Here is a 26,895-nt window from a genome sequence, read left to right on the forward strand (position 1 = left end):
TATACAAGTTTTAATGTGTCAGTATCATTTGACTTAATTGATACATAAACTAGTGTACGGATGCTTGTCATTGATATTAGCTTATTGACCACCTTCGGCAGTACTGTTACCGTTAAAGTGTTTGACTCGTAATCTGAGGGTTGCAGGTTTGAATCCCTGTTGCAACAAACATGCTCACCTTTTCAGCTATGGGGGCATTATAATGTTATGGTCAATTCCACTATTCATTGGTAAAAGAATAGCCCAAGAGTTGGCAGTGGGTGGTGATGACAAGATGTCTTCCCTCTTGTCTTATGCAGCTAAATTAGGGATAGCTAGTGCAGATAGCCCTCGTGTAGCTTTGTGCGAAATTCAAGAACAAACAAACAAACTGTTATCATCAAAATTTAACCAGTAATTTGTTGATCGTGGCAAAAATTATCTGAAGCACTGGCATTATCTGAATATCACTAATAGAAATACATAGAGAACTATGCTAAAAATACATAAGTGACACTGTTAGAAGAACAAGGACATGATACTGTTATAAATATATGAACAGCATTAAGTACATGTATTGTCTTAAATATAAGGACATTAGTTGATGAGTTTTAAATGTAATGAAGATAACTGTATATACTGCGACTGTAAGAAATGTAAGGCAATACTAAAGGTCGAAAAGACCATAGTAACAATACTACTTTTGAAGTTAATGTTAAACCATAATGACCAACACCATCCATAGGTAGGATTAAACGTTTTTGAAAGAGTTGTGTAGTATTATTGCTATCTTAAATTTTCTATGAAAATGTTTAGTACATAGGTGTAATAATGGATTGACTTTTTGCTATTAATTTTTATCTTCATAAAAAGGAATGCGAGAGTATAGGGCTGTACACATTTGATCAAAAATGTTTGTTTTATGGTTATAGTTTTACTGTGCTGAAAGTTATGTTGGGATGAAAACAACTGTTATTAGAAAATTCCTAATATTTCTTTAAAAAATATTTTTGAATTTGGTATGAACACTAGGTGGCTAGAGAGAAGGATGTTAGAGTCATGATTGATGCTGAACAGACGTATTTTCAGCCAGCCATCAGCAGGATCACTATGGAACTGATGCGTAAATACAACAAAGAAAAACCTATTATTTTCAACACCTACCAATGTTACTTGAAGGTGTGGCTTACTTTTAATGTGTGTATTGAAAAGCCTCATTCAGTATTGCTTGCTATTATTATTAGTTTTATATGAACAGTTGTCAAGAAAACAGTGAATGTATTTAAAATGTATGTCCACATAATTATCTTAAGAGCTAGTGCATTGTTTTATTTGATATGACAAATGTAAATCTATAATACTTTAAAAAATTCCAGTAATTTTTAAAAGTAAATTAAGTACAGTGTACCCAAAAATTTTTAAACAATGTGTTTTTAATACTTAATTGTGAAATAAATGATTTTTTCTCTTGATTACCAAACAACTACAATACAGAAAGAATGTAAGTGATGCCAAGTTTATCATTATCTTTGCCATTTGTTACTGAGTTATACTGGATTTAGGGAATTCTAACACTTGTCAGAAACTCTGGGCAAGTAAAATTATTAAAGGGAGAACAATCACATTATGTGGCTTGTTCATGAATAATTCAAAAGGATAAATCAGGAGTATTAACACTAAATGTTCTTCAGAGAACTGGACCAGTAGAGGTTTAATTGTTGAGTGAAGGACAACTTAAACCTTAAATAACAATGTTTTTGACATGTATGTATGTAAAAACAGTTGGTATGGGTAGAGAAAGCTCTTTGCAGAGGAGTGAACGTTTCAATCTTCTTCAGTCATCGCATCAGGTTCACAAAGAAAGAAGTAACTGACTGTTAGCTGACCACATGTTTGAAGGCAGTTGTATAATTGAGTATAGGAATGTAGTGGGCGTGCTTAGATGTTTGATTGTATTCATTAATATAGGTATAAAGGTGTTCCTTTGTGTTGGTTTATTTTGGGCTTGTTGTTATATAAGTAAGGCTTCTTTAATTTTGCATTTGTTTGTTTGTTTCTTTATTTAGTATTTGGGTGTTTTCTATGGTTATGTTGTGTTTATTTGATTTGCAGTGTTCGAAAAGTGTGAAGGTGACTTTTTATGTTCTTTGAATCTGGTTTCCATTTTTCTACTTGTTTCTCCAATATAGAAGTCATGGTAGTTATCACATTGTATTTTAGAAATAATGTTGGTGTGGTTTTTTGTCAGTGTAGTTTTTACATAGTTATAGACCTTAGTTTTGTGCCTGGATTTTGAATAAATTTGGTATTAACTGGAATGCCATATTTTGTTACTAGTTTTTGCTAAATGTTTGTTATTTTTCTGCTGATGTTGGAATATATGGTATACAGCAGTATATGGTTTCGTGATTTTTTAATTCATGGGATATATTTACTGTTGTTGGTTGATTTTGCTTTTTTCTAGGTGTGTGCGTATAGAAGGTCAAAACATTGTTCACCCTTCTACATTGTGCTTTCTCTACCCATATCTGCCGTTTTTACATATATATTTTTCCCTACAAATGGGTTTTCTTGTCATCATGGATTAATGTTTTTGACAGTTTAGCTTTGTTAGCACCATACAAAAATATAGTAGTATGTATGAAGTCATATTCTAAACAAGAGTTTGAAGTAGGATGCACAGTTTAATGATATTCTATCATCAAAGTGAAATTATATAATATTCAACCTTTTATTGTGTAATTATGGCCAATTAAATGAGAAAATATTCTTTCAGTTATAGGCAAAATTTGGTCATGTATCCATTGCATAAAACCTAATAATTCTCATTTACTTAAAACCTACTAACTTTGACTTTATCTTGTCATGTCATCTCTCATTAGCTGCATACATTCTCTTGATAGACAAACAAGTGACTGTTGTGTTTAAAATGTTAATACAAATTACTTAGATTTTTAAATTGAACATAAGTGTAGGTGAACACCCTAGAATACTGTTTCTTTTTGTTCTGTGTTAATAAAATTTCTTATGTCATTTGTCAGAACACGTTTCTTACATTTGTTCATATGCAAAATTAAGATGCTTCTGCCTTGTGTCTCAAAAATGACTTGTAACTTCAGATGACCGAGTTGAGGAAATCAGTGGAAATAAGGCCTGGCATGGCCAAGCGTGTTAAGGCGTGCGACTCGTAATCTGAGGGTCGCGGGTTCGCATCCCGGTTGCTCCAAACATGCTTGCCCTTTCAGCCGTGGGGGCGTTATAATGTTACGGTCAAACCCACTATTTGTTGGTAAACAAGTAGCCCAAGAGTTAGCAGTGGGTGTTGATGACTAGCTGCCTTCCCTCTAGTCTTACACTGCTAAATTAGGGACAGCTAGCACAGATAGCTCTCGAGTAGCTTTGTGCAAAATTTCAAAACAAACAAATAATCAGTGGAAATAATATTGTGAAATTTGACTTCGTGGAATGCAGCAAACACATTTCAAGGACATGTTTAAAACTGCTTGGATGTGATTTCTCACTATGGTTTTTATACCTGTAGATACCATGATGTCATTGTATTGCACCACATTGACTATGTATGTTGTCTTCCACATGGTCAAATTGGTTTACGTATCAAGTTTCCTAAATGCAGTTGTTTGGACAGAAGAACTAACTTTTGAAACACGTAGTTAATTAAAATCTATTATATTAAGAAAGTCTAAAATATGAGGTTTTTGCCAGAGTAAAGAAAGCATCATTTAACTTGTTTCTTAAATGTATGTTTAGCATCCATGTTATCATTCTGTTTGTTTTTGAATAGCAGTTGCATTTAAGTTTTGTAATGCTTATAAAAAAAAGATGCTAAAATAAATATGTTTCTGTATTTAAGTAATCTTATATTTTTAACCTGTTTGTTATAATTATTAACTAGTAAATATCTCTTAATGTCTGCTTTAGTCTATCATAAAGAATAATTATTTTGATCCATTGACTACAGCTGCTTTGAATGCATATGGAATGTTTGCATGTCATACATTGTCTATGACACATTCATATTCAGTTGCCATAGGCAGACTGAATCCTATACAACCAGTCAGCAGTCAGTGGGGTAATCAGTGTACTGATATATCTGATTATTGGGTATTTAAAGTTCTGTTGCATGTTGACTTGCTGTTGATACATTCATATAAAAGAATGTTTTCATCAAATCATTACAAAAGTATGTTTCAGAATGTTATGATATTTGTATGCTATGGTATATATTACATAACATTTTTGAGACATAGAATGAAATAGGTTCAGAAAAGAAAAGTTTTATTGTACTCTATTGAGCCTCTTATTTAAAATTCAGTAGATCTGTTATATGCAACTTCAAGTCTAATGTATAAATTGCTATTTTGCTAGCACAGTAATTAAAGCCAGTTTTATATTTCTGATTAATAATATGTTTAACTTAAGTGAATGATTTATTCAACATTCACTTATTCTTATGTATTAATTGATATCTTCTGTTACAGGAAGCTTATGACAATGCAGTTCTAGACATGGAACTGGCTGATCGACGTGGATTCTTCTTTGGTGCCAAGTTGGTTCGAGGAGCTTACATGGAGCAAGTGTGTTGGCTTAGGTTTCCTTTTCTTATGTAAATTTTTATAATATTGTAAGTTTCTTGTTTTAAATATTTGGTTGTTTTAGTGAATCGATTGAAAAATCACATGTTTAGTTACAGTGTGTTAATAGAAGCCTACGATATTTCAAGTTAGTAATTTGCTTTACATATATTTAATGCTGCTTTTAGAAATAATGCTATTGAGGTGTGAAACCTTTCAGTTTTTAACAGAGGAAGAACTTTACTGTAGTTCCTTTCTCTCACACTTGCAAATGAAGAAAGAATTTGTAAATAAACATTTCTTTAATTGATTGCTCAGTTTATTTGTTAAATCCTTGCTTATTCAGTACGAGTCCCTTCTTGACTAGTTGATTATGATACCTCCTATACACGCAGATCCCAGTGATAGTGTTTTAATGGGGCAATACTATATTCTTGTATAGTTCCAGCCAGTTATAATAATCATCTTGTGTTCCCTTTACTTCAAGTACAATAAACAATAAACTTGTATTTTGGAAACTTGTAGAGAATTTAATATTAACACTGATTAGTTTTCTTTTCTGCAGAATACATTGCTGTAATTTTGTTTGTTTGTTTCTTTTCAAGTTACCATGCAACTAAAATTAAGAGTTGTATGATGTCTTTGTAGCTTGAGTTTTGCATGTTTATTTCTCACAGCCAGTTCATTTTTTTTATTCTGGTATGGGTCTTGAGTGTGCCTCGTGTTTGAAAATATCATTGAATCTTTATCCACTTGAATCAGTGAGGGTTTTCATTGGAAATAATATGTAAAACAGCATTTATTGATTTTTCTGTTAAGGAACGTTTGCGAGCAAAGACAGTAGGCTACGAAGATCCTATAAATCCTACATTTGAAGCCACGTCGATGATGTACCATAAGACGTTGACAGAAATAATGCAACGAATTGTGGAACGAAAAGACAGGAAGCTTTCCATGATGGTAGCTACCCATAATGAAGACACTGTTCGCTATACAGTTAACAAGTGAGATTTATTCAATAGTGAAACAGTTAGTATTAGGTAACTTACAAAATTAAACATCTTGCAGTATATGGCATAAACATTCAAGAGATTAACTAGAAAACGTTTAACAGTATAAGCTATTGAAATATTAAAAGTGTTCTGCTAGGACTTGTTATAAACCTTGACACTGTTACTGATGATTTAAAAGCAAACACATTCAAAAAGCTAAGTACAAAACATGATCACATGGGAAAACAAATAACATGCTTACGTCTGGTGGTTTATCACTGGCTAGGGATAGGTTGTTAAATGCTGCTCTTAACATTTAACATGTTGTTAGTTAAGTTTATTAAGAACTGGTACTATTTTTTGTACCATTCATCTATTTCAAGGTTAAAGTCGTATCTCTTAATGGACATTATAGCTAAAGAAAGTGCATAATAATATTTTATAAACTTAACTTAAACAGAATATTATTTTTGTTGTAATATATTTTGATATTTTTTGTAACTAGCATCTTTGTTGTATATTTTTTTTTCTTGAAAGAATGAAAGATTTAGGTATAAAACCAGAAGACAGATTGGTGTGTTTTGGTCAGCTGTATGGCATGTGTGATCAAGTTAGTTTTGCTCTGGGTATGTGTTTGTTTTTGTATTTATTTATCATAGTTTACACTTGATACTTTATGTTGTACCTGTTTGGGCTTGAATTAACAAATAGGTGATTTATGAAACAAAATAAAATACATTAATGTGAAAATAGTTGTATGAATAACCTGGGTTTTATCCATTTTTAAAAGTAAAGTTTTGGTATATATGCAGAAATTTTCTGTTTATGTTTTTTCCATTAGTACTTTGGTTAAAGTCACTTTGCAATGTTGTCTCTTCTTGCAGAATATATTTATTACTCAAGAGTATACTACCATACATTTGGGATCTTTCCATAATAATTGCAATAGCAGGTTTGCTATTTTATTAATAAGTTTGTAACATTTTGAAAAATGTCTTTGAGAACATTTGTTGATTTGTTTAACATTGAAAAAAACATCACGAGATTTGTTGGTGTGTTTCAGGTACCAATAAGGTTTAAATGTTTATTAAATTGACAGGTCAGGCTGGTTACTCTGTTTACAAATATGTTCCTTATGGCCCTGTGAATGATGTACTGCCATATTTATCACGTCGAGCTAGAGAAAACAGTAGTGTACTCCAAAAGGTTGACAAGGAGAGATTTCTGCTACAAAAGGAAGTATTTCGACGTATTAAGGAGGGTCAAATTTTCTACAGACCAACAGGAAATTACACTCCACTCTAAAGCGTTGTTTCTTGAAGTAGCGTAAATCTCTGGTTTTGACGTTATTAGTTAAAAAACTAGAAATTTGTTTGTATGTGTGTTAGATGTTATGGAAGAAAGATGTAATAGTACCAACAGTAAAGTGTTTGTTTTGAAAACAGTAGCATCAGCTCAAGCATTTGGATTTTAAAAATGAATCTCAGTAAATTTATTGTATTTATTGTAGAATATACTTGTATTATGGATAAAATATGTCTGTATGTGTATTGTTTAATAAAGTTGCAGTATTTTTCTTGTAAAAATAAAATGTTTGTGAATGTGTGTTGTGTAATACAGTTGCAGTATTTTTGTTGAAAGATAATTCTGGTGAAAAAACGTTTTGTATATGATGTGTTATTAATTAATTATACTAACATACAGAGAAAATGTTCTTTAGCCAGTCCTTGCTTATGTCTGAAAATGCCGTTTCATATTGTATTTTCAGATTGTTTTTCATGTAACAGAGTACAGCCATATGAATGTCTGTTTTTGTTCAAAGCCCTTAGATATCATTTACTAGCCTCACTGTAGCTGATATTAAAGAGACAGAATTTTATAACCAGTGATAAAGGATAACCTTGAAAGGATAATGTGGTTTATTATCTGTAATATCAACTACACTAATAATGAATATCAACCCCCAGTCTGTCGTATGATTTACAATTTATCACTGAGTTATAATAACATCAGTGTATTTAACTCATCAGTGGAGAAGGTCAAACTAATGGAACAAAACTAGGCTTCATACAGTGGTTCTAGTTTGGTTGAAACATGAGTTTGTAACATTAGTAAAGAAATAGTGAGCACAAAGATTATAATTTTAAAATCTGACAAAATGTGTATTATGTTTTCTGTTGTGAATTTTCTGTTAATCAGGTTGGAGTGTTTTGCTGGCACGTAATAAAAAATATGAATATTAAAGACCATTCAGTGAAGACTAAAACTTGAAAGAATTATTATTTTTGATATAATAAGGAGCAAGTGTAGTTCCGTTATGAAAATGAGGTGCCAGAAATAGACCTACAGTAACATACAGGCATGTTTTTAGCAGTTTTGTGCCTGTCTTTTATATCTAGTATTGTACTATAAAAAGTGTTTGTTTTTTTCAAATTGTAGCCGGAGTTTTGATTGTACAAGTATGTTTTTATAACTGTAAAAACGGACAATTTTATTGGAAGATGTGTAATAATTCTGTATGTCAAGCAACTGACACATATTTGAAACAAGGCATATATGAGATAATAGTTAGTTATTCACACGAGAAGAGACACTTGTTCGTATTATATAGGATTACATACACAATAGTCATGTAAAGTTATCAAATCATTGCTTTAATTGTGTGTGCAGGGGGTTGGTCCAGTGGACTGACCTCATAGTGGGGAAGGCATGTTTACTATGATTTTAAATTAGCTCTGTGATACACATTATTTACCCAAAATATGGTAAGATTTTAGTGAAACGTACAAGCTTGTCACGCACATAAAATCATATTTATACTCAAGATATGTCTGTGAACTGAAACCATCGATCTGACTCAGACTGACAAATCTGCGTTAACATGGCGTTTTAGAACAATATAGAGCCTGTTGGTCTATCTCAGTTGTTCCACCCTCTAAACTAAATTAAAAACAGCAAAACCTCAAAGCTAGCCCTTATCATTCACGTACTTACCAAGCTTTTTCTTAAACTTATTGCCTTTACAACATCCGAAGACAACCCATTCCAAAGGCCATCCAACCATGTTAGAAAAATGAAGCTACTTTAGCTGGAGATGCTTCATACACTGCTAGGATTGAAAATGCTTTTGTTCAGTGTATACTTTATTTACATAACTTCTAGAATATGTTAGTTTCATATCTACAGGTTTTTGTTTTTTCAGATATCCCAATATATTAATTATATCTGGTATTCACTTCTTCCTCTACTACAGGCTATTACCAATGTAAGGTAAAATAAGTGGTTTCAACGGTAAATGTTCAGCTGTTTTATTAACGTAGTAGTATCTTGAGGGGTGAATGGAGCGGGAAGAACAAGGACTAAGAATATGTGACTGATTATATACAGTATTCTGCGCATGTTCTTTAATATGTGAGCTCAAATAACGTATTGTTGAGCCTACGTGGCCAAAGTTACACATCGGACACGTAATCTTATATATTACGTAGAGCGATGCGTAACTGGGAACATATTTTTATTTTTAATATAATTACTTAAGTGAAACAATGGTTTAAACACAATCCTAAACTTAATGTGAGGGAGAGTGTTGCTATTGAAAATCGATTTAACCTTGTTCTTAAATTCTACTGAATTGTTACCAGTATGAATTAATTGTATAGGATGTTTGTTTTTGTAAAACAATCTGTTTTGTATTTCTTCGTGAAAAGAGAAGTATGTTTTAAATAAAGTTATAAATTCGGTTCTTTTTAAATTCGAAAGGTAAAAATATGTTAAATATTTACCTCTATAAGTTGGCTTATGATAATACTTTGTCAAAATTTCTACCTAAATTACTTTTGTAAGACACTGAGATTGGTTAACTGTGTGTTCTTCAACTGTAATTCTATTTTTATGTCGATTATTCATGTAATTTTGAAATTCTAAGGTGTCAGATTTAATTTGTGAAAAAGTGTCATCAACATATCTTCTGTTAGTATTTAGGTTTAAACTTTATCGGAGAACCTATCAACCAGTTCTCTTCATAGTAACTTCAATTAGCCACACATGGTACAACACTTGTACCCATAGATACCCCATCAAGTTAATTTCTAACACTCCAACATTTTGTGGAGTGCACGCGATAGAGGTGATACACACGAAAGAAAGTTTGTAGATCTACAAGATATGGCCTGAATTAAAGTGAGTAATTGCTAACACTAACATCGAATATATACAACCGAATTTATCGCACTTTGTAGAAGTTTGTAGTACACTTTGTTTTTTACCGATGTGCACAGGACTGAAAACACAGTCACAGTTCATTTATATGTATTTTCTTGGAAGTTTCTATGCTCTTATAATTTTTATAAAATTTACCAGCAATTTTAAATTCTCTTTCCTGGAACAAATGTGAAAAATCTATCTACATGCTTATTTCTGATTATAGATTTTTTGTTTTGTAATTTCGCACAAAGCTACTCGAGAGCTATCTGTGCCAGCCGTCCATAAGACTATAAGGAAGGCAGCTAGTCATCACCACCCACCACCAACTTTTGGGCTACTTTTTTTACCAACGAAGAGTGGGATTGACCGTCACACTATAACGCTCCCACGGCTGAAAGGGCGAGCATATTTGGTACGACCGGGATTTGAACCCCGCGTCTCTCCGATTACGAGTAGAACGCCTTAACCCACCTGGCCATGCCGGGCCTCGATGTTAAGTAAAAGTTACCCACTTCGTCTTTAATTCCAAATTCATTTTGTGCATTAACGAAACTTTTGTGCTTATTCGTAGTTCTAACGGTAATTTAGAAAATTGAGTTATTTCCAATTTTTCATATTTTAAACTGCTAATTCTACTTAGCTGTAAAACTTCAATATTTTGAGAAAGTTGCAAATTATTCATTATATTAGGGACTGTAAAGTTTCATACATTGCCAAGACAAAACACCACTTAAGAAACTAGTTTGTGAGGAGTATTGTAATGAAATGGCCGTCCACTATTTAACCCAGACACTCATCTATTTGTTCATATGTCGAAACCTTGGGTCACGCAATTTCTTTATCAATATCACGGAATCTTCAGACCTTGAACTTCGTATTAAAGAAAGTTTACTCGTAACAAAAGAGTGCTCTGCTCTTAACGCCGTATACAGCTTCTTAGACTTAAAACTATTTAATAAAGTGCTAAATATTTCACGTCTTTTAATTTCCCACCATAGCACCGTATGTGTGTATATAACGGAGCCAAAATGCAGCTAGTGGATTATGATATTCAAAAAGGACTTAAAAAAAGGCCCAAATTCCGCTATACTTGATTTAAAAGTTAGTTGACACTTTTCGAGAACTCGCCGAAAGTTTAATTGCACTCAAAAAGTTAAATTTGAATCATGATCTAATCTTTCTTAAGTTACATCACAACGTGTATTGGTTGATTGGGTTTACTGTAACTTTACTTTCAGGAATGCTAAATTATTATAAATTAAACATTCATTAAGATATTTTAATTCATGTTGTTGGAGTGTATTTGCAAAAACAAGTTCTTTAGTCTTTTTAACCCCTACCTTCTGGTGAAAAACGTACGGTTTTATTAATAGAATATCATATTAGCATAATCTATTTTCTTTCTGTCTCCCATGTCAGTAAATTAGTGTTTGACAATACTGTATCATTAGTCAACATATATTATTTTTCCAATTTTCTTCCAGATGATGGAGTATGTATGTTCCAAAATTCTTGAAACTGAATAAAAATATTTTGTTTTGTTAATTGCCATCTTTATTATTAAACTTTGTTTTCCACATCACGAGTCCATTGGCGAAATTAAGTAAGAGACTGTATGTGCTTGAGAAATGTGTTGGAGATTCTCTGAAAGACAAAAAATATGAAATCCATTATGTTCACACACCATAAATGATCCCAACTTTGGTTATCATTACTTAGAACACCTGTGTGTCTACACTTTTTTTTTCTCTTAAGTGTGCATGAAACCAATGACGTATTTAGTTTGGGGCTAGAGGGGACTTAATCCCAGGGCCCATGGTTTTAATGGGGGCTCATTGATAAATTTATTATATGTAAAATTACATGGGATGTAAGGCTCACAAAATTATCATTTCCTGGGCCAACAAACCTTAAATCCACTACCCAATGGTATCAGTGTCTTCAGATTCTCCCGTAGAATTTTATTTATTGTTTCAAATAAAGGAACATCTTTTCTCTTGTATTTTTATCTATAACACACAAATATTATTTCTAATTCCAACATTCCAAAACATTGTGGTTTCAACGTTATCCTTTTGTCTTTATGGTATAAACCTACAACTAACCAATCCTTTGAGACGACGAAGCGTATAACTTCATAAACATAGATAATAAACAGTGTCAAATTTACTCTTAGGAGGGGTGAGTGATTTGTTACCGAGCATAGCAATACAATCAATATATGGATCAGTTTCAATTTGTTTCATAAAACGCATATAACATCAATGTCTCCAGCGATATCCTTTGGCACATTCATACTTACTTTTTTTGTGTAATCAATTAATATATAGTTGTATTCTTAATGGTTGTGAGCAGTTAGACCATTTCCAATGTTTGCTGACGTGTGTTTAATACCTCATGTAAATACTTCATGACATGTTTATACGTAAAACAAATTAAATTACGCTACCTAGATTAAAATTATCGTATGATTTTATTTAGTTCTGGGCGTAAAAGACACACAATCATCATATAGCGAACTACTTACAAAACAAACAACATAATTACATTCAACTCTTATTTAGAGAGGCAGTATTTTTGCTATTAAAATAATAATACAGAAACCGTCTTACATTCTTATCCAAACTTGACGTAACTATTTGGGTGAGTCTAGTTTTTTTATCCACCTTGTGTTGAACATCTTTTAACTCTGGGATCGGTGTTATCAAACCTTTCCCATCGCAATACGACAAGACGTTTCTTGCCGCGAGTTTAGCCATATTTTGTCTAACTGTTACTTCTGCAGTTCCTATGTGGGGTAGAAGGACCAAGTTTGGTAGAGTGGTGAGTCTGTGATCTTTTGGTATCGGTTCAGGAACCATGACATCCAAACCAGCAGCACGGATCTTTCCATGTTTTAAGGCATCGTATAAATCATCATGTTGGACGACTTTTCCTCTGCTCGTGTTGATGAATATAGCAGTAGATTTCATCAGGTTAAACTGCTTAGCAGTAAACAGTTCTGTTGTTTTGTCTGTCAGATTGCACGTACAAAGAACGAAGTCCGACTCCCTCAGAAGATCTTCAAATTCTACATAGCGGGCTCCCATACTTTCTACAGCATCAACAGGTTTGTGTATATCATGGTAGACAACTTTATTGACCTCAAATGATAAAATTCTTTCGGCAACAGCCTGACCGATTTTCCCATGCCCACGATGCCCACAGTGGCATTTTAAGTCCTACACCACACATCCAATAAGGCTCCTACTTATGTACCCACTCTCCATTTTTTATAGCGTTTGAAGCTTCAAACAGTCGTCTCCCAGTTATCAGCATAAGAGCTACTGTTAATTCGGCAACGCCATCAGTTGGTATCCCTGGTGTATTACTTACTAGGATGTCGCGTTTCCTGCATTCAGTAATATCAATATGGTCGTACCCGACAGAATTGGTCGCGATTACTTTCAGTTGCTGTCCAGCTGCATCAAGTACTTCACTGTCGATTATATCTGTTGTTGAACAGTAAATAATATCCTTTCCCTGAATACCCTTAATAAGCGCCTCACGTGGTATTGTTTTGGGTTCTTTATAAAATTCAACATCACATACCTTCCTCAACATGTCGTTCACTTCCTGCGATATGTCAGGCCTAGTAACAAAAACTTTGTATTTTGTCATGGTGACTACGTTTTATCGTTAGCAGTGCTACACTATCCGTGTAATGCTCAGTGAAACTCAGTCACTCGTATAGCTCAAGTTACATTTTTAACCGATATTGACGGTAAGCGCCATCTCTGGATAAACACGTGCAAAAGGTTTGTTTGTGATTATTTGAGTTAACCCAAAAGTGTTGAATTTATAGAGCCAAAATTTTCCTTTTGTTGATAATAGTAACATAAAACTTAAGAATATGTTATTTAGCCAATAGGTCGCTGCATTTTTATTTTTCTTCATGTCAGTGTTTCACATTCTAATGGTAACTGTTGAAGAAATGAAATATATATTTTCTTATTGAAAACGTACTTTAATATCAAGCCACACATTATCAAGTAATGTCCGATTTTAGGTTCAGAAAAAGAGAAAGGATTTCAAACACTTTTAATGTCATTTAATCAACAATGTATGTTTCTTTATTATTAATTACTTCCTGCCAACGATTCACAAACTTCTGAATGCCACTTCTATAAAATTATTAGGGTTAGGAGGAAAAGAATGTAGAGAAGGTAGTTTTGACAATTTCATATGTTCCAAGCTCTTTTCCATCAAGATAGTTCTGCAAACTTCGGAATAGATGATAATCAGATGGGAAAAGGTCTGGAAAATAAGGAAGTTGTGGAAGTTTTTCCAGTCTAGCTCTTTAATCTTTGCAGATGTTGGGTATGGGGCCGTGCATTATCCTGGTGTTACATAACATCTTTACAACTGATCAAAGCAGGCCTCTTTTCTTTCAGTGCAAACTTTGAGCGCTCTAACTGTTGACAATAGAAGTCTGATGTAATCGTTATATTAGTAGCAGCAATTAAAGTGGATAACACCAACAATACCCAACCGAAAGATTAACAAGACTTTCCTAGGGTGGTGGTCCATTTTGGGCTGTGCTTTAGCCAGTTCACCTGCACGTAGCCATTGTCTGCGGCACTTAACATTTTTATAAAATATCAATTTTTTATCTCCAGTCACTAACCTGTCCAAAAAAGGTGAGTTACATTTACGAGAGTGCAGAAAAGTGCAAATGTCCACTCTTGCTCTAAGGTTGGCTTCTGTCAAATCATGGGTGACCCATTTGCCAAGTTTTGAAACGTTTTCTAGCTGCTGTAGATGACGGTGAACCAGAATGGTTTGAAATTAGCTTTTGTGCCAGTTCTTCAACAGTTACAGCACAGTCTTCATCAAGTGCAGCCAGCAGCAAGTCATCGTTAAACTATATAGGATGACCTGATCGTGGCGCATCACATAAACTGCAGTCACCTGATCTGAACTTCTGAAAACATATTCGACATTTTCTTTCATTGAGAGACTTCGCATCTTAAACACCTTGAATGTTTCGTGTAGTTTCTGCTGCACGGTTGTCTTTTTTAAATTCATAAAGCATTATATGCCTAATGTGCTCCTCAGACTCTATACTACATATTTCAGTCATTAAAGTCTTTTGCAAAGACAAAAATGACAATACACTTTCTGTATTACATTTTTGAAAATTACTTATGGGATGACCTGATAGTTTTTCCTTCTTTTTTGTTTAATTTCTCGCAAAGCTACACGAGGGCTATCTGCGCTAGCCGTCCCTAATTTAGCAGTGCAAGACTAAAGGGAAGGCAGCTAGTCATCACCACCCACCGCCAACTCTTGGGCTACTCTTTTACCAACGAATAGTGAGATTGACCGTCACATTATTTCTCCCCGATGCTGAAAGGGCGAGCATATTTGGTGTGACGGAGATTCGAACCCACGATCCTCAGATTATGGGTCGAGCGTCTTAATCACCGAGCCAGGCCAGGACCCTTTATAGTTCAACAATACGTCTGTGAACTTAAAAACCGAATTTTGTTAACCGTTGTGCGTACAGGAAAAATAGTCTATTGCAAACTTTCTACTTACCTACAAACAAACGCATCAAAACATATAAATTATGGTGAATTAGAACAAAGCGTACGGTGAAATTTTCTCGTCTTCTTCAAAATGTGTAAATTGTATTAGGGTTTACATATAAAATATCTGTTTATCTACATTTTGTACTGATAAAGACCAAGATAAAATTTATTTTTATGTTTCTTTTTTAAGCACAAAGCTGCAGAATGGGCTGTCTGTGCCGTGCCCACCACCGGTTTTTTAGCGGTGTGAGCTCTAAGACTTACCGCTGGGCACAAGAAAGTCTGTGCTCTTTCTAACAAAAGTAAACAGAAACTGGTGCTTCTAAATAGTTTCTTTTATTCGATATTAGAACGGTAAAAAATGTTTGATCAAGGTTTATATTTCAAAGATTACAATAAGTATGAGTGATATTTTAGTTACACAGTCCACCTTGAGGAATAAAATTCCGGATTTTACCTTTAAAGGTTCGTATGCTTACTGCTGTGACTTACAACTTACTTTTATAAAGTTAATTACACTTCATACATCTGAGTTTACGATAGTGAAATACCATTAGCATTAATTTGTTGCAAAATGTTTTTAGATTTCCTTTATACATGACTCGTAATCTGAGGGTCGCGGATTCGAATCACCGTTGCACAAAACATGCTCGCCCTTTCATCCTTGGGGCATTATAATGTGACGGTCAATCCCATATTCGTTGGTAAAAGAGTAGCCCAAGAGTTGGCAGTGGGTGGTAATAACTAGCTGCCTTCCCTGTTGTCTTACACTGTTAAATTAGGGACGGCTAGCACAGATAGCCCCGTGTAGCTTTGCGCGATATTCAGAAGAAAACTTTTACACATACTGCTCGGATAATTAAACTAACGCTTTGTCTCTTTCGCCAATAATTGAGATTCCAAAACAATAATATTTTTGCCAAATTAATGTTGTTTGTAAGAGAAAAGTAAATGATTGTGTTATTTACGTTCATTCAAAAATAAAAGTTTATTTAGTAATTCCTTATAAAGAAGAGTGTGAAATAACTTAATGTCTAGGTCCACACACTTAGTTATGTAAACTTTTAATATCACTAGATTTTATTTTTTTTCTGTAATTGGTGTTCATTGGTAAGTCCTCATACCAGTTTCATAGGAATAACTCTCCAAGAATATAAGAACTGTATAATTTGTTACAGTCACTAAAGAGGTTGTATGTAAGATCCTGAGCTTGGAACCTTGTTGGTTAACTCTCTTGCTGTCAACGTATTATTATTATTTCATGCTGGTTGTCACATTGTTTTTGCGTGTTAGTACTGTAAATAGGAGTGCGTTACATAAAAAAATTATATCTTCATTACAAATGAGCATATAAACATCACATTTTCCTAGTTTGTTTGGAACATACATAGTTGGGTAATCAATCCTGTTCAAACATTTCCATTTCTTCCACTGTTTCCCACTGAGATCCTGTTCTGAAATGGTCGATGGTTAGGGTTCAGGCAGAGATTGGGACTGTACTTGGGGTGGAATTCCTGAACTGTTTCCTCGGGCCCTTCCCGTGATTTCACCAACCTTCCCCTTGTAGTGGAACAACGCCCCTTCGTGGTTTTAACTGTCTCTACTATGTTGGTTTCTTTCAATTTGCTTTGTGTGCTTAATTTACATTCTTCACCATTGTTTTCCGAGTCTTCATCTGAGCTATCATACTCAAAGCAGTCACTGCTTATGTCTGAATCTTGCCAAGTTATTTACAAAACTTGAGCTGCAGTGAATGATGAACACCTACACGAAGCCATCTTGGAAACTTTGTTGACAACATTCTTCCCTTTTTCTGCATCCCGGAAACAATACTAATCACGTGATCAGGTTCATGAATAAGTAAATATTCCAAGATAAACATCTAAGACTAATTAAGTGGAAGCTATGCATTTGCCCTAAAGTGCTATTACCTAATGAATAAAAAAGACAATATAAAAATTTGACGATTGTCGCAAATGTCACAAAGTCGTAGGATCGACTGCAGTCGGACATTGCAGTGAAAGAGTTAATGACTGAAGTTGGTTTTTCTGATTTTCTATTGTTATATGTTTGAATAAACATAATACATGACTGTCTCTCAAACATATACATTAATCTATAATCCACAGGTAACACACCGTTTAACAAACAGAAATTTACATAAACCGCCAACCAACATAATACGGTAGCCACTGCTAATCTCGCTCAGAGATGTCACAACAAATACCTTACTGAAATCAAAGTTGTTAACAGTTAATGTAGTGGCTTCATATCAAATACCCTAATGAAATCAAAGTTGTTAACTGTTCATTTAGCGGTGTCATAACAAATACCCTAAAGAAGCCATAGTTACAACGGTAACACGTGCAATGATGAAGAAAGATACTTAAGTTATGCAAGAATAACAAATATTGTATGAAAGCAGAATACTTCAGTTATACTATGCAAGATAATCAATTATGCATTTTAAACAAATACTAAAGCATTTTACGCTGAACAGTGTTTCAAAATTTCAGTTAGCATTGGACTTTTGATACTTGTTAGCACTATGTTATTAGCAACCCCATTATGTCTTACAGATACAATTTTCTTGGCTGTGGAAATTCATTACAATTACACCTCCATGTCAAACCTGTGATATAGTTATTAGTAACAAGTATTCTGGTTCATTCATGAAGTAAGCAACAATTAAGTGTAACATTAAACCAATCTTTAAGTACAGTTTTACCAAAACATTCTCTAATTGAAATTGATACTCAAGACTCTACAATTTGATCTTTAGCTATATTTAACTGTTGTGAAATGTATCTATTGTGTGATTGGAAAAAAAAAACTGAGCCAGGCTAGCACAGATACTAATGTACATTTCTGTATTTTTGAACTTTACACCATCACTGACATCATTGTTAGATATGACTGGACATGCACTGGACATCAGCAGCTGAACTTATCAGAAGAAAACAAATATCACTACACATTGTAGAAAATGTAGGTGAGGAAGTGGTAATTGTTTATGTTTACAAAATGTCTTTATGGATTTTGTATAAAGTAGCAGCTTATAAGTCACTTACTTTAAGTGTAAACCAAACCTTTACTCAAAGATAAACAATCATTAACAGTATTTTGTATTTATGGCAAAAGCTACTGAAACTACCTGCCACAATCTTTAATTTTGAGCTACTTATCAGAGAAAAGATAGCAAACCACTACTTCTCCCACCTCCTGTGCTAAGGGATTGACTGCTTCTTTTGTAACACACCCACAGCTTAAAGAACAGGAGACACTTTGTGGTATTGTAATGGATTTCATTTGATTGAAACACAGGAAGAAAGATTACTAGTAACTTGTAGTATAAGTTATTACATACTCATGTAGAAAGTAAACTAAATATACATCCTTATGCATACATGAAGTCAGACAGATGCTTCAGATATTTTGTCACTTCTGGATTATGATAACTAATTAAACACCCTTGAAAGAGGTACAGATAGTCCTGAAGTACATTCCTATCTTGGTGTCTTCTTGTGTCTGTTAACCAGTTTGAAGGATTATTAACAGTTTCACTTTATTTATTTTCACCATGAAACTTCAGTTCTCTTCTTTAACTCTGTCAGAATGCAAAATATGTTCCAAAGTGATGCACTTGTTTCAAAGTTCCTGTAAAAATTAAATAAATTGAAAGACAAAGTAAGTGAATAATTCTATATCCAGAGTTACCCTAAAACAAAACAATCCCATCAAAGATAGGAATAATGAAATTACTGAGACTTTAAATAAAAAAACATAAACCATGAAGCTATGAAGCTGAACAGATAAAATGGTCCCAGAAATATCAGTTTTTGTTACAAGTTACTTTTTATTATGCTGAAAATATGTTCTGAGCCAATATGTTACTTGTAACAAGAAATTATGTTATGTAGCTACCAAATAATGCTTAATAACTGAACAACTACATATTATTTGAAATTTCATTCTTAATTAAGACTATAACTGACTTTATTAAAACCAGTATTTGAAAAACAGTCTTGTATTTGGGTATCACTTACTGCTAAGTTTATTGCTGCTGTTATTTGTTGCCATGAGATTTTAGTCTTCTTTGACCAAAAATGCATCTACGAGATTATTTGTTTTGTACTTACAAAGAGTGTTAAACTTTAACTGTATCTTATGAGGGCTTATTACACTTGTATAATTTAAATGATCAAATAAAGGACTTAAAATGTTTTCCTTAACTTATGTAAGCAGGTACTAGTGTTACTATCAGAAAAGTTAACTGTGGCTAGTGTGAAAGAAATTGGAGTTGTGATGGGAAAGTAACATAATTTTCCTTTCCAGGATAAATTTATAAAGGCCACAAAAAAAGGTGGAACAAGTGTGTAAATGTGTAGACATTATGCTGCTTTCAAGAATGTTCACAAAAAAAGTGGAACAAGTGCGTGAACGTGTAGACAATTCTTATACACTACTTTCAAGAAGGTTCACAAAAAAAGGTGGAACAAGTGCGTGAACGTGTAGACAATTCTTATACACTACTTTCAAGAAGGTTCACAAAAAAAGGTGGAACAAGTGCGTGAACGTGTAGACAATTCTTATACACTACTTTCAAGAAGGTTGGCAAAAACAGGTGGAACAAGTGCGTGAATGTGTAGACAATTCTTATACACTACTTTCAAAAAGGTTCATAAGTGTGTAAATGTGTGACATTATGAACAAGAATGCAAAAAAAGTGGAACAAGTGTGTGTAGACAATTCTTATACACTACTTTCAAGAAGGTTCATAAGAAAATGGTGGAACAAGTGCGTGAACGTGTAGACAATTCTTATACACTACTTTCAAGAAGGTTCACAAAAAAAGGTGGAAGAAGTGCGTGAACGTGTAGACAATTCTTATACACTACTTTCAAGAAGGTTGGCAAAAACAGGTGGAAGAAGTGCGTGAATGTGTAGACAATTCTTATACACTACTTTCAAGAAGGTTCACAAAAAAAGGTGGAACAAGTGCGTGAATGTGTAGACAATTCTTATACACTACTTTCAAGAAGGTTCATAAAAACAGGTGGAACAAGTGCGTGAACGTGTAGACAATTCTTATACACTACTTTCAAGAAGGTTCATAAAAAAAGGTGGAACAAGTGTGTGAACGTGCAGACAATTCTTATACACTACTTTCAAGAAGGTTGATAAAAAAATGTGGAACAAGTGCGTGAACGTGTAGACAATTCTTATACACTACTTTCAAGAAGGTTCATAAAAAAAGGTGGAACAAGTGCAAACAATTTTTACAATAAAACACTGTTTCATACAAGGAAATGAAATGTGTACCAATGTTTAACCAGTTCAAACATCTTTTGAAAGAAGAAAATACTGATGATAGAATTATTAAAAGTCACTTATGTGGATGAACCATGTATTTTGAAAATGGAAAAACCAGGATTAAACAGCACATTCTCTTTAAACAAAAAGCAACTGGAAACAGAGTTTATTAAATGTTTTGATTTTTTAAAATATTCAACAGAATAGTATACAAGGGAAAAAATTCAAAGAATTCAAGTATACCGATATATTACGATAACCTTCCAACTACTCCTGAAGAGAATGATGCATCTAGAAATTTTGTTTTCTCCATGACAAGAGTAACTTCTACAAGAAAATGAAGACAAAGAACCTGCCTCCCACTAGTACAGAGGATTTACAATGCTAAAATTAGGGGTTTGATTCCTCTCGGTGGCTCAGCAGATAGCTCGATGTGGCTTTGCTAAAAGAAAACACACATGCACAAAGAACCTTCCAATAGTATGTTGAATGAAATCTGTGTCAAGAATTTTACAGGAGAAGAATGTAAAGCTGTACACAAAATAATTCTATTTTATTATTGGTAAGTCATCTAATTATTAGATTCAAAGAGGTCTGGGAACTAGAAGGTTACAGAATAAGGATGTACAGTCGTTTTTTCCAAAAACACAGTTTTACTTATCCACAAAAACAAAACAAAAACAACAATAATAAAAAACATGTAATTCACCACCTAATGTCAATAATAATAACTTAGAGAATGTGATGAAATGTGGTATTTTACCAGTTTTATATTGAGTAACTGGCAGAATAACAGGAGGTTCACCAGGTAATGTACTGTAGAGCAAAATTCTAAATTCTCTAACCTTGACTGAAGTTGAAGCAAAGAGAGAGAGATTGGCTTCAAGTAAAATCTTTATCTCAAACATTCATTAAACAGTCAAAGACAATAACAAGTGTATCACTTAGGTGCCTTTACTGGAAAGCTTAAATATCAATTATATTTGTAGCAAAATATAATCATATCTGTGATCATTACTGATGGTACAGACAAAAAAAAACAACAACATGGAAGCATATATGAAAAATATTGCCATTCTTTTTAGGATTAACACTACTGTATAAAAGAACAACATGAATACCAATACAAAGGAATACCTTTATACATAAACTATATTAATAAATATAATCAAACATCAAGCACACCCTATACATTCGTACACTCAATTACACAACCCCCTTCAAACATGTGGTCATCTGTCGGTCAGTTACCTCTTTCTTTCTTTGTGAACCTGACAGAGACAGAAGAAGGTCAAAACGTTGTTTGCCCCTCTACATAAAAATCTTCTCAACCCATACCAGCCGTTTTTAAATATATAAAAATACATCATGTTTTACTTGAAAGGAATTTTTCCTAAAAATCACCAAGCTGATTGTTGTCTTAAATTAAAACTACACAAATAACATATTGAAAAAAGTTTTAAAAATGTATATTAAACAAGGTTGTAGGAAATGTTTCAACACCCAGACAAACAGTAAGTTTTAGCGTTATTAACTGAAGACAGGGCCCAACATGGCCAGGTGGGTTAAGGCGTTCGACTTGTAACCTGAGGGTTGCAGGTTTGAATCCCAGTTGCACCAAATATGCTCACCCTTTCAGCTATGGGAGCATTATAAAGTGATGGTCAATCCCACTATTCTTTGGTAAAAGAGTAGCCCTAAAGTTGGCAGTGGGTGGTGATGACTAGCTGCCTTCCCTCTAGTCTTATACTGCTAAATTAGGGAAGGCTAGCACAGGTAGTCCTTGAGTAGCTTTGTGCAAAATTCAAAACAGACAAATTGAAGACAGAACAGAATGACAGAAAGTTGCAGGCCTGTTACGTTAGGTATAAATATGTAAGTTTCAATACTTTATAAAAAAAAAGAAGACAAAAATGATCTTGAATGTCATTTTCATTATCTTAATGATTTTCACGAGTTCAGTATTTATTAAGAAAAGAAGTTGCATTGTTTTATCTTAAGAATACGACACTTAGAAAATCTACAGAAATATACTGTTACTTCATGCACTTGACTACTGTGAATATAAATTAATAGAGCTTATTTACGTTCAGTGAAGTTTCCTTGCTGTTATGTTTTAAGATCTGTAGAAAACAAATGTGGTATGTATAAGTTAACAACAGGACAACACAAGGAGTATCAAACAACAACAAATGATGACTTACAATATCTGCTAGAGAGGTCATCTCTTACTATGTACTGATCTATGAGACTGGAACCTCTTTGTATCATCTGCAGCTTTGTCAATATCCTGTAAACAGATCAAAATCTTATGTTATCTAGATTCTAATCTCTTAATGCAAAAGACCTGTCATAAAACGTAACAATACAGAAATACCTAAATTATAAAAACAATAAACAAAGTCCCTTTCTTGTGAACATCACATGGAGAAAAAGCTACACAAGAGAAATAAAGTAATTTATTTGACAAAAATTTGATGATAAATCCACTAACTTCTTTATAAAGTACTTGTGTTGATAGAAACTTGATTATAAATCCATTAACTTCTTTATAAAGTACTTGTGTTGATATAAATTTGATTATAAATCCATTAACTTCTTTATAAAGTACTTGTGTTGATATAAACTTGATGATAAATCCATTAACTTCTTTATAAAGTACTTGTGTTGATATAAATTTGATTATAAATCCATTAACTTCTTCATAAAGTACTTGTGTTGATATAAACTTGATGATAAATCCATTAACTTCTTTATAAAGTACTTGTGTTGATATAAACTTGATGATAAATCCATTAACTTCTTTATAAAGTACTTGTGTTGATATAAACTTGATGATAAATCCATTAACTTCTTTATAAAGTACTTGTGTTGATATAAACTTGATGATAAATCCATTAACTTCTTTATAAAGTACTTGTGTTGATATAAATTTGATTATAAATCCATTAACTTCTTTATAAAGTACTTGTGTTGATATAAACTTGATGATAAATCCATTAACTTCTTTATAAAGTACTTGTGTTGATATAAACTTGATGATAAATCCATTAACTTCTTTATAAAGTACTTGTGTTGATATAAATTTGATTATAAATCCATTAACTTCTTTATAAAGTACATGTGTTGATATAAACTTGATGATAAATCCATTAACTTCTTTATAAAGTACTTGTGTTGATATAAACTTGATCATAAATCCATTAACTTCTTTATAAAGTACTTGTGTTGATATAAACTTGACGATAAATCCATTAACTTCTTTATAAAGTACTTGTGTTGGTAAAATCTTGATAAATCTCTTAACTTTATCTACTATCCTGAAGTCTACAGGTAAAATGTCCATCTGAGCAGTCACTAGAAGAAGCTGATGGGTATGGTTAGCAAACTTCAGTTTGGAAGGAGCTAAAAGAAGCCAATAATCCATATAATGGCTCAATCACAACTCCAAAGCATGAAGATGATGAATAAAAGCTCTGACCTCCTGACAAAAAACATAAGGGGCAGAAGCAAGCTTGAAGAGAAGGGAACAAAACACCATGTGATGGACGAACTGAAGATACTGATGAGACCATGGGGATATAGGGATGTGGAGATAAACACTAGTGACATCAATACCTGTCATTCATAAGCCCAGAGAAAATGCCCACTGTCAGGTAAGAAACAGTAAAATTGGACAGTTGAACAAAGTAACTGAGGAAAGACGAATTGATGATAGGCTTCCAGTCCTGGTTTTCTTAAGAACAACAAAGAGTCTTGAATAAAACTAGGTGAAAGATATATAACAGATTCAATGTCCTGCTGAGATAATAGTTTCTGAACCACCTCCAACAGACACTGGCTGGTCATGAGATTCAATATGGAGGAAAGAAAATGGGTATAGGAGACACTGGAGGAAGGAAAAAAATGGGATTATGAATCCTTCCAATAAAACTTGAAGACCTTTATGTTCCATGTTGAAAGGATGCCAGTGATGAAGAAAATTGGTAAGCCAAGCTCTCACCAGATTAGAATCCACCAGGTGATGTGATGTGCATTGTCAATGAATACGATGAGATGAGGACCTCAAGGAGAAGGAACAAGTAAGTGTTGGGAAAAAGTGGGAGGAGAAATGGTAATAGGTGCTGTACTTGGCTCTGACTGAGACATAACAGACTGTTGTTGTACTGCTGCAGTTCATGATTCAAAAAGACTCAGAGATTGTGTCCAGTATGTATTACCACAGAAGTGGGCCATATGTAAATACCTAAGATAAGATGATGGTAAACATGTATGAGTTAAGGTTGCATCACAGTCTAGACGGTCCCAACAACAGAGAAACCACGTATGCAGAGATAGAGCCAAAGACATGAAATAAGCCAACATAGAATAAAGAAGGGACAGGATATCCCCCAAAATCCCTCAGGGTTTTGATGAAAAGCTTAAGAGAGGATATGGGTGGTTGAGAGATAATGTAAAAAAGTTGTGAAGGTAGAACAAAGGCAGGAAAGTTGGGCATGTGTAAATTAATAAAACAATCTGTACTGAATTGTGAAACATACTGAAACAAATGCATACTAATGTAAAGAACAAATTTTATTTCATACAAAGTACAAACAATTAACAAATATATCAGAATATACACTATAAATTAGGTGTATATCATCTCTGTAATTCATTAACTAAATAATATTACAAATGGAAGCATGATTAAAAACTGGCTGATAGCATAGTAAGCAATACTGTTAACATTAAAAAGAATCAAATTTTAATGTACTGTACCAATTGAAAAGTAGTAAAAAAACTAGGTTTAAAACAAGTTGTTCCTATGCCAACACAGTTGAATAAGAATATGGACATCTAATTTATAAAAAAAAATATGGCAGTAATGCAACATGTTTTCCTGTGTGTTGTGTATGTTTTTTAAGTATAACAAGATCATATGGGCTTTTTATAGAAATATTTCTTTGCACAATATTTTAACATTATATCTCTGTCTGCTTAATACATGCATACTTTACACAATAATTTCTGTTGTTTAAATGGTTTTATGCTGTATTTATGTGTGTGTGTATATGTTTATATTCTCTATGAATTCTACACACTATATGTTAGTGTAGTACTGTCTTATTAGTAAAGAAAACAAACATTAATGGACTAAAAAGTCTACAATCACAAACAGATGTTCTGATACATGAACATAGCAATAAGGGTGTTTACCTCTTCTGGTTTAAACCACTGAGATAACAAAAACAATAAATGTTCCGCTACAAGAAGTACAGCAAAATAAAGTCCTCCAACTGCACCAATTTGTCTATACCTGTGGAAGAGGGAAGAAATAATAGTTTTTATACCAATGTAAACTTAACGTCAGATAACAATAAAATAGAATCACTTTTTTTCTATGATATAAAACCTTATAGGCTAATACTAGTAAAAATTGGTCCTTAACTTGTGGAAATATACATTACTTGGTGTGTTTTGATACAAAATAGTTGAAATCAACTTAATTATAAAAACAACAACATTTAACCTACAGAGTAAACTAATAAGTACATTTCATACCATTTTAACCAACAATATCTTTTTCAGTATCATAATAATTTTGGAAACTATCCAAATAACAAGACACGAGATTCTTATTCCACTTTATTGTTATACTGGAACATGAGTTGCTTGTAACTGTTTACTATCCAACTGGTACATGAGTTGCTTGTAACTGTTTACTATCCAAGTGGTACATGAGTTGCTTGTAACTGTTTACTATCCAACTAGTACATGAGTTGCTTTTAACTGTTTACTATCCAACTAGTACATGAGTTGCTTTTAACTGTTTACTATTCAACTGGAACATGAGCTGTTTGTGTAACTGTTTACTATTCAACTGGAACATGAGCTGTTTGTGTAACTGTTTACTATTCAACTGGAACATGAGCTGTTTGGGTAACTGTTTAATATTCAACTGGAACACAAGATGTTTCTGTAACTGTTTACTATTCAACTGGTACATGAGATGCTTGTCATTACTTACTATTCAACTGGTACATGAGATGCTTGTCATTACTTACTATTCAACTGGTACATGAGATGCTTGTCATTACTTACTATTCAACTGGTACATGAGCTGCTTGTCATTACTTACTATTCAACTGGTACATGAGCTGCTTGTCATTACTTACTATTCAACTGGTACATGAGATGCTTGTCATTACTTACTATTCAACTGGTAGGTGAGCTGCTTGTCATTACTTACTATTCAACTGG

General features: G+C 33.2%; 1 protein-coding gene and 1 pseudogene across 5 annotated transcripts in view; one reads left to right on the plus strand and one right to left on the minus strand.

Moving 5' to 3' along the window:
• The window catches only part of slgA (proline dehydrogenase slgA), a 33,374-nt gene extending 26,220 nt beyond the window's left edge, over positions 1 to 7,154 (plus strand). For all 5 annotated transcript variants that reach the window (XM_076512921.1, XM_076512924.1, XM_076512923.1 and 2 more), the window contains 5 exons: positions 1,012 to 1,158; positions 4,479 to 4,574; positions 5,391 to 5,575; positions 6,101 to 6,189; positions 6,663 to 7,154. In XM_076512921.1, coding sequence (XP_076369036.1) covers positions 1,012 to 1,158; positions 4,479 to 4,574; positions 5,391 to 5,575; positions 6,101 to 6,189; positions 6,663 to 6,868 — 723 coding nt within the window. In that variant the 3' untranslated portion in view covers positions 6,869 to 7,154. The remainder of the gene's footprint in view (positions 1 to 1,011; positions 1,159 to 4,478; positions 4,575 to 5,390; positions 5,576 to 6,100; positions 6,190 to 6,662) is intronic.
• Positions 7,155 to 9,568: 2,414 nt separating this feature from the next.
• On the minus strand, positions 9,569 to 13,483 carry LOC143257719 (glyoxylate reductase/hydroxypyruvate reductase pseudogene; annotated as a pseudogene).
• Between the last annotated feature and the right edge of the window lie 13,412 nt (positions 13,484 to 26,895).

Source organism: Tachypleus tridentatus, chromosome 7, assembly GCF_004210375.1.
Source record: "Tachypleus tridentatus isolate NWPU-2018 chromosome 7, ASM421037v1, whole genome shotgun sequence".
NCBI lineage: Eukaryota > Metazoa > Arthropoda > Merostomata > Xiphosura > Limulidae > Tachypleus > Tachypleus tridentatus.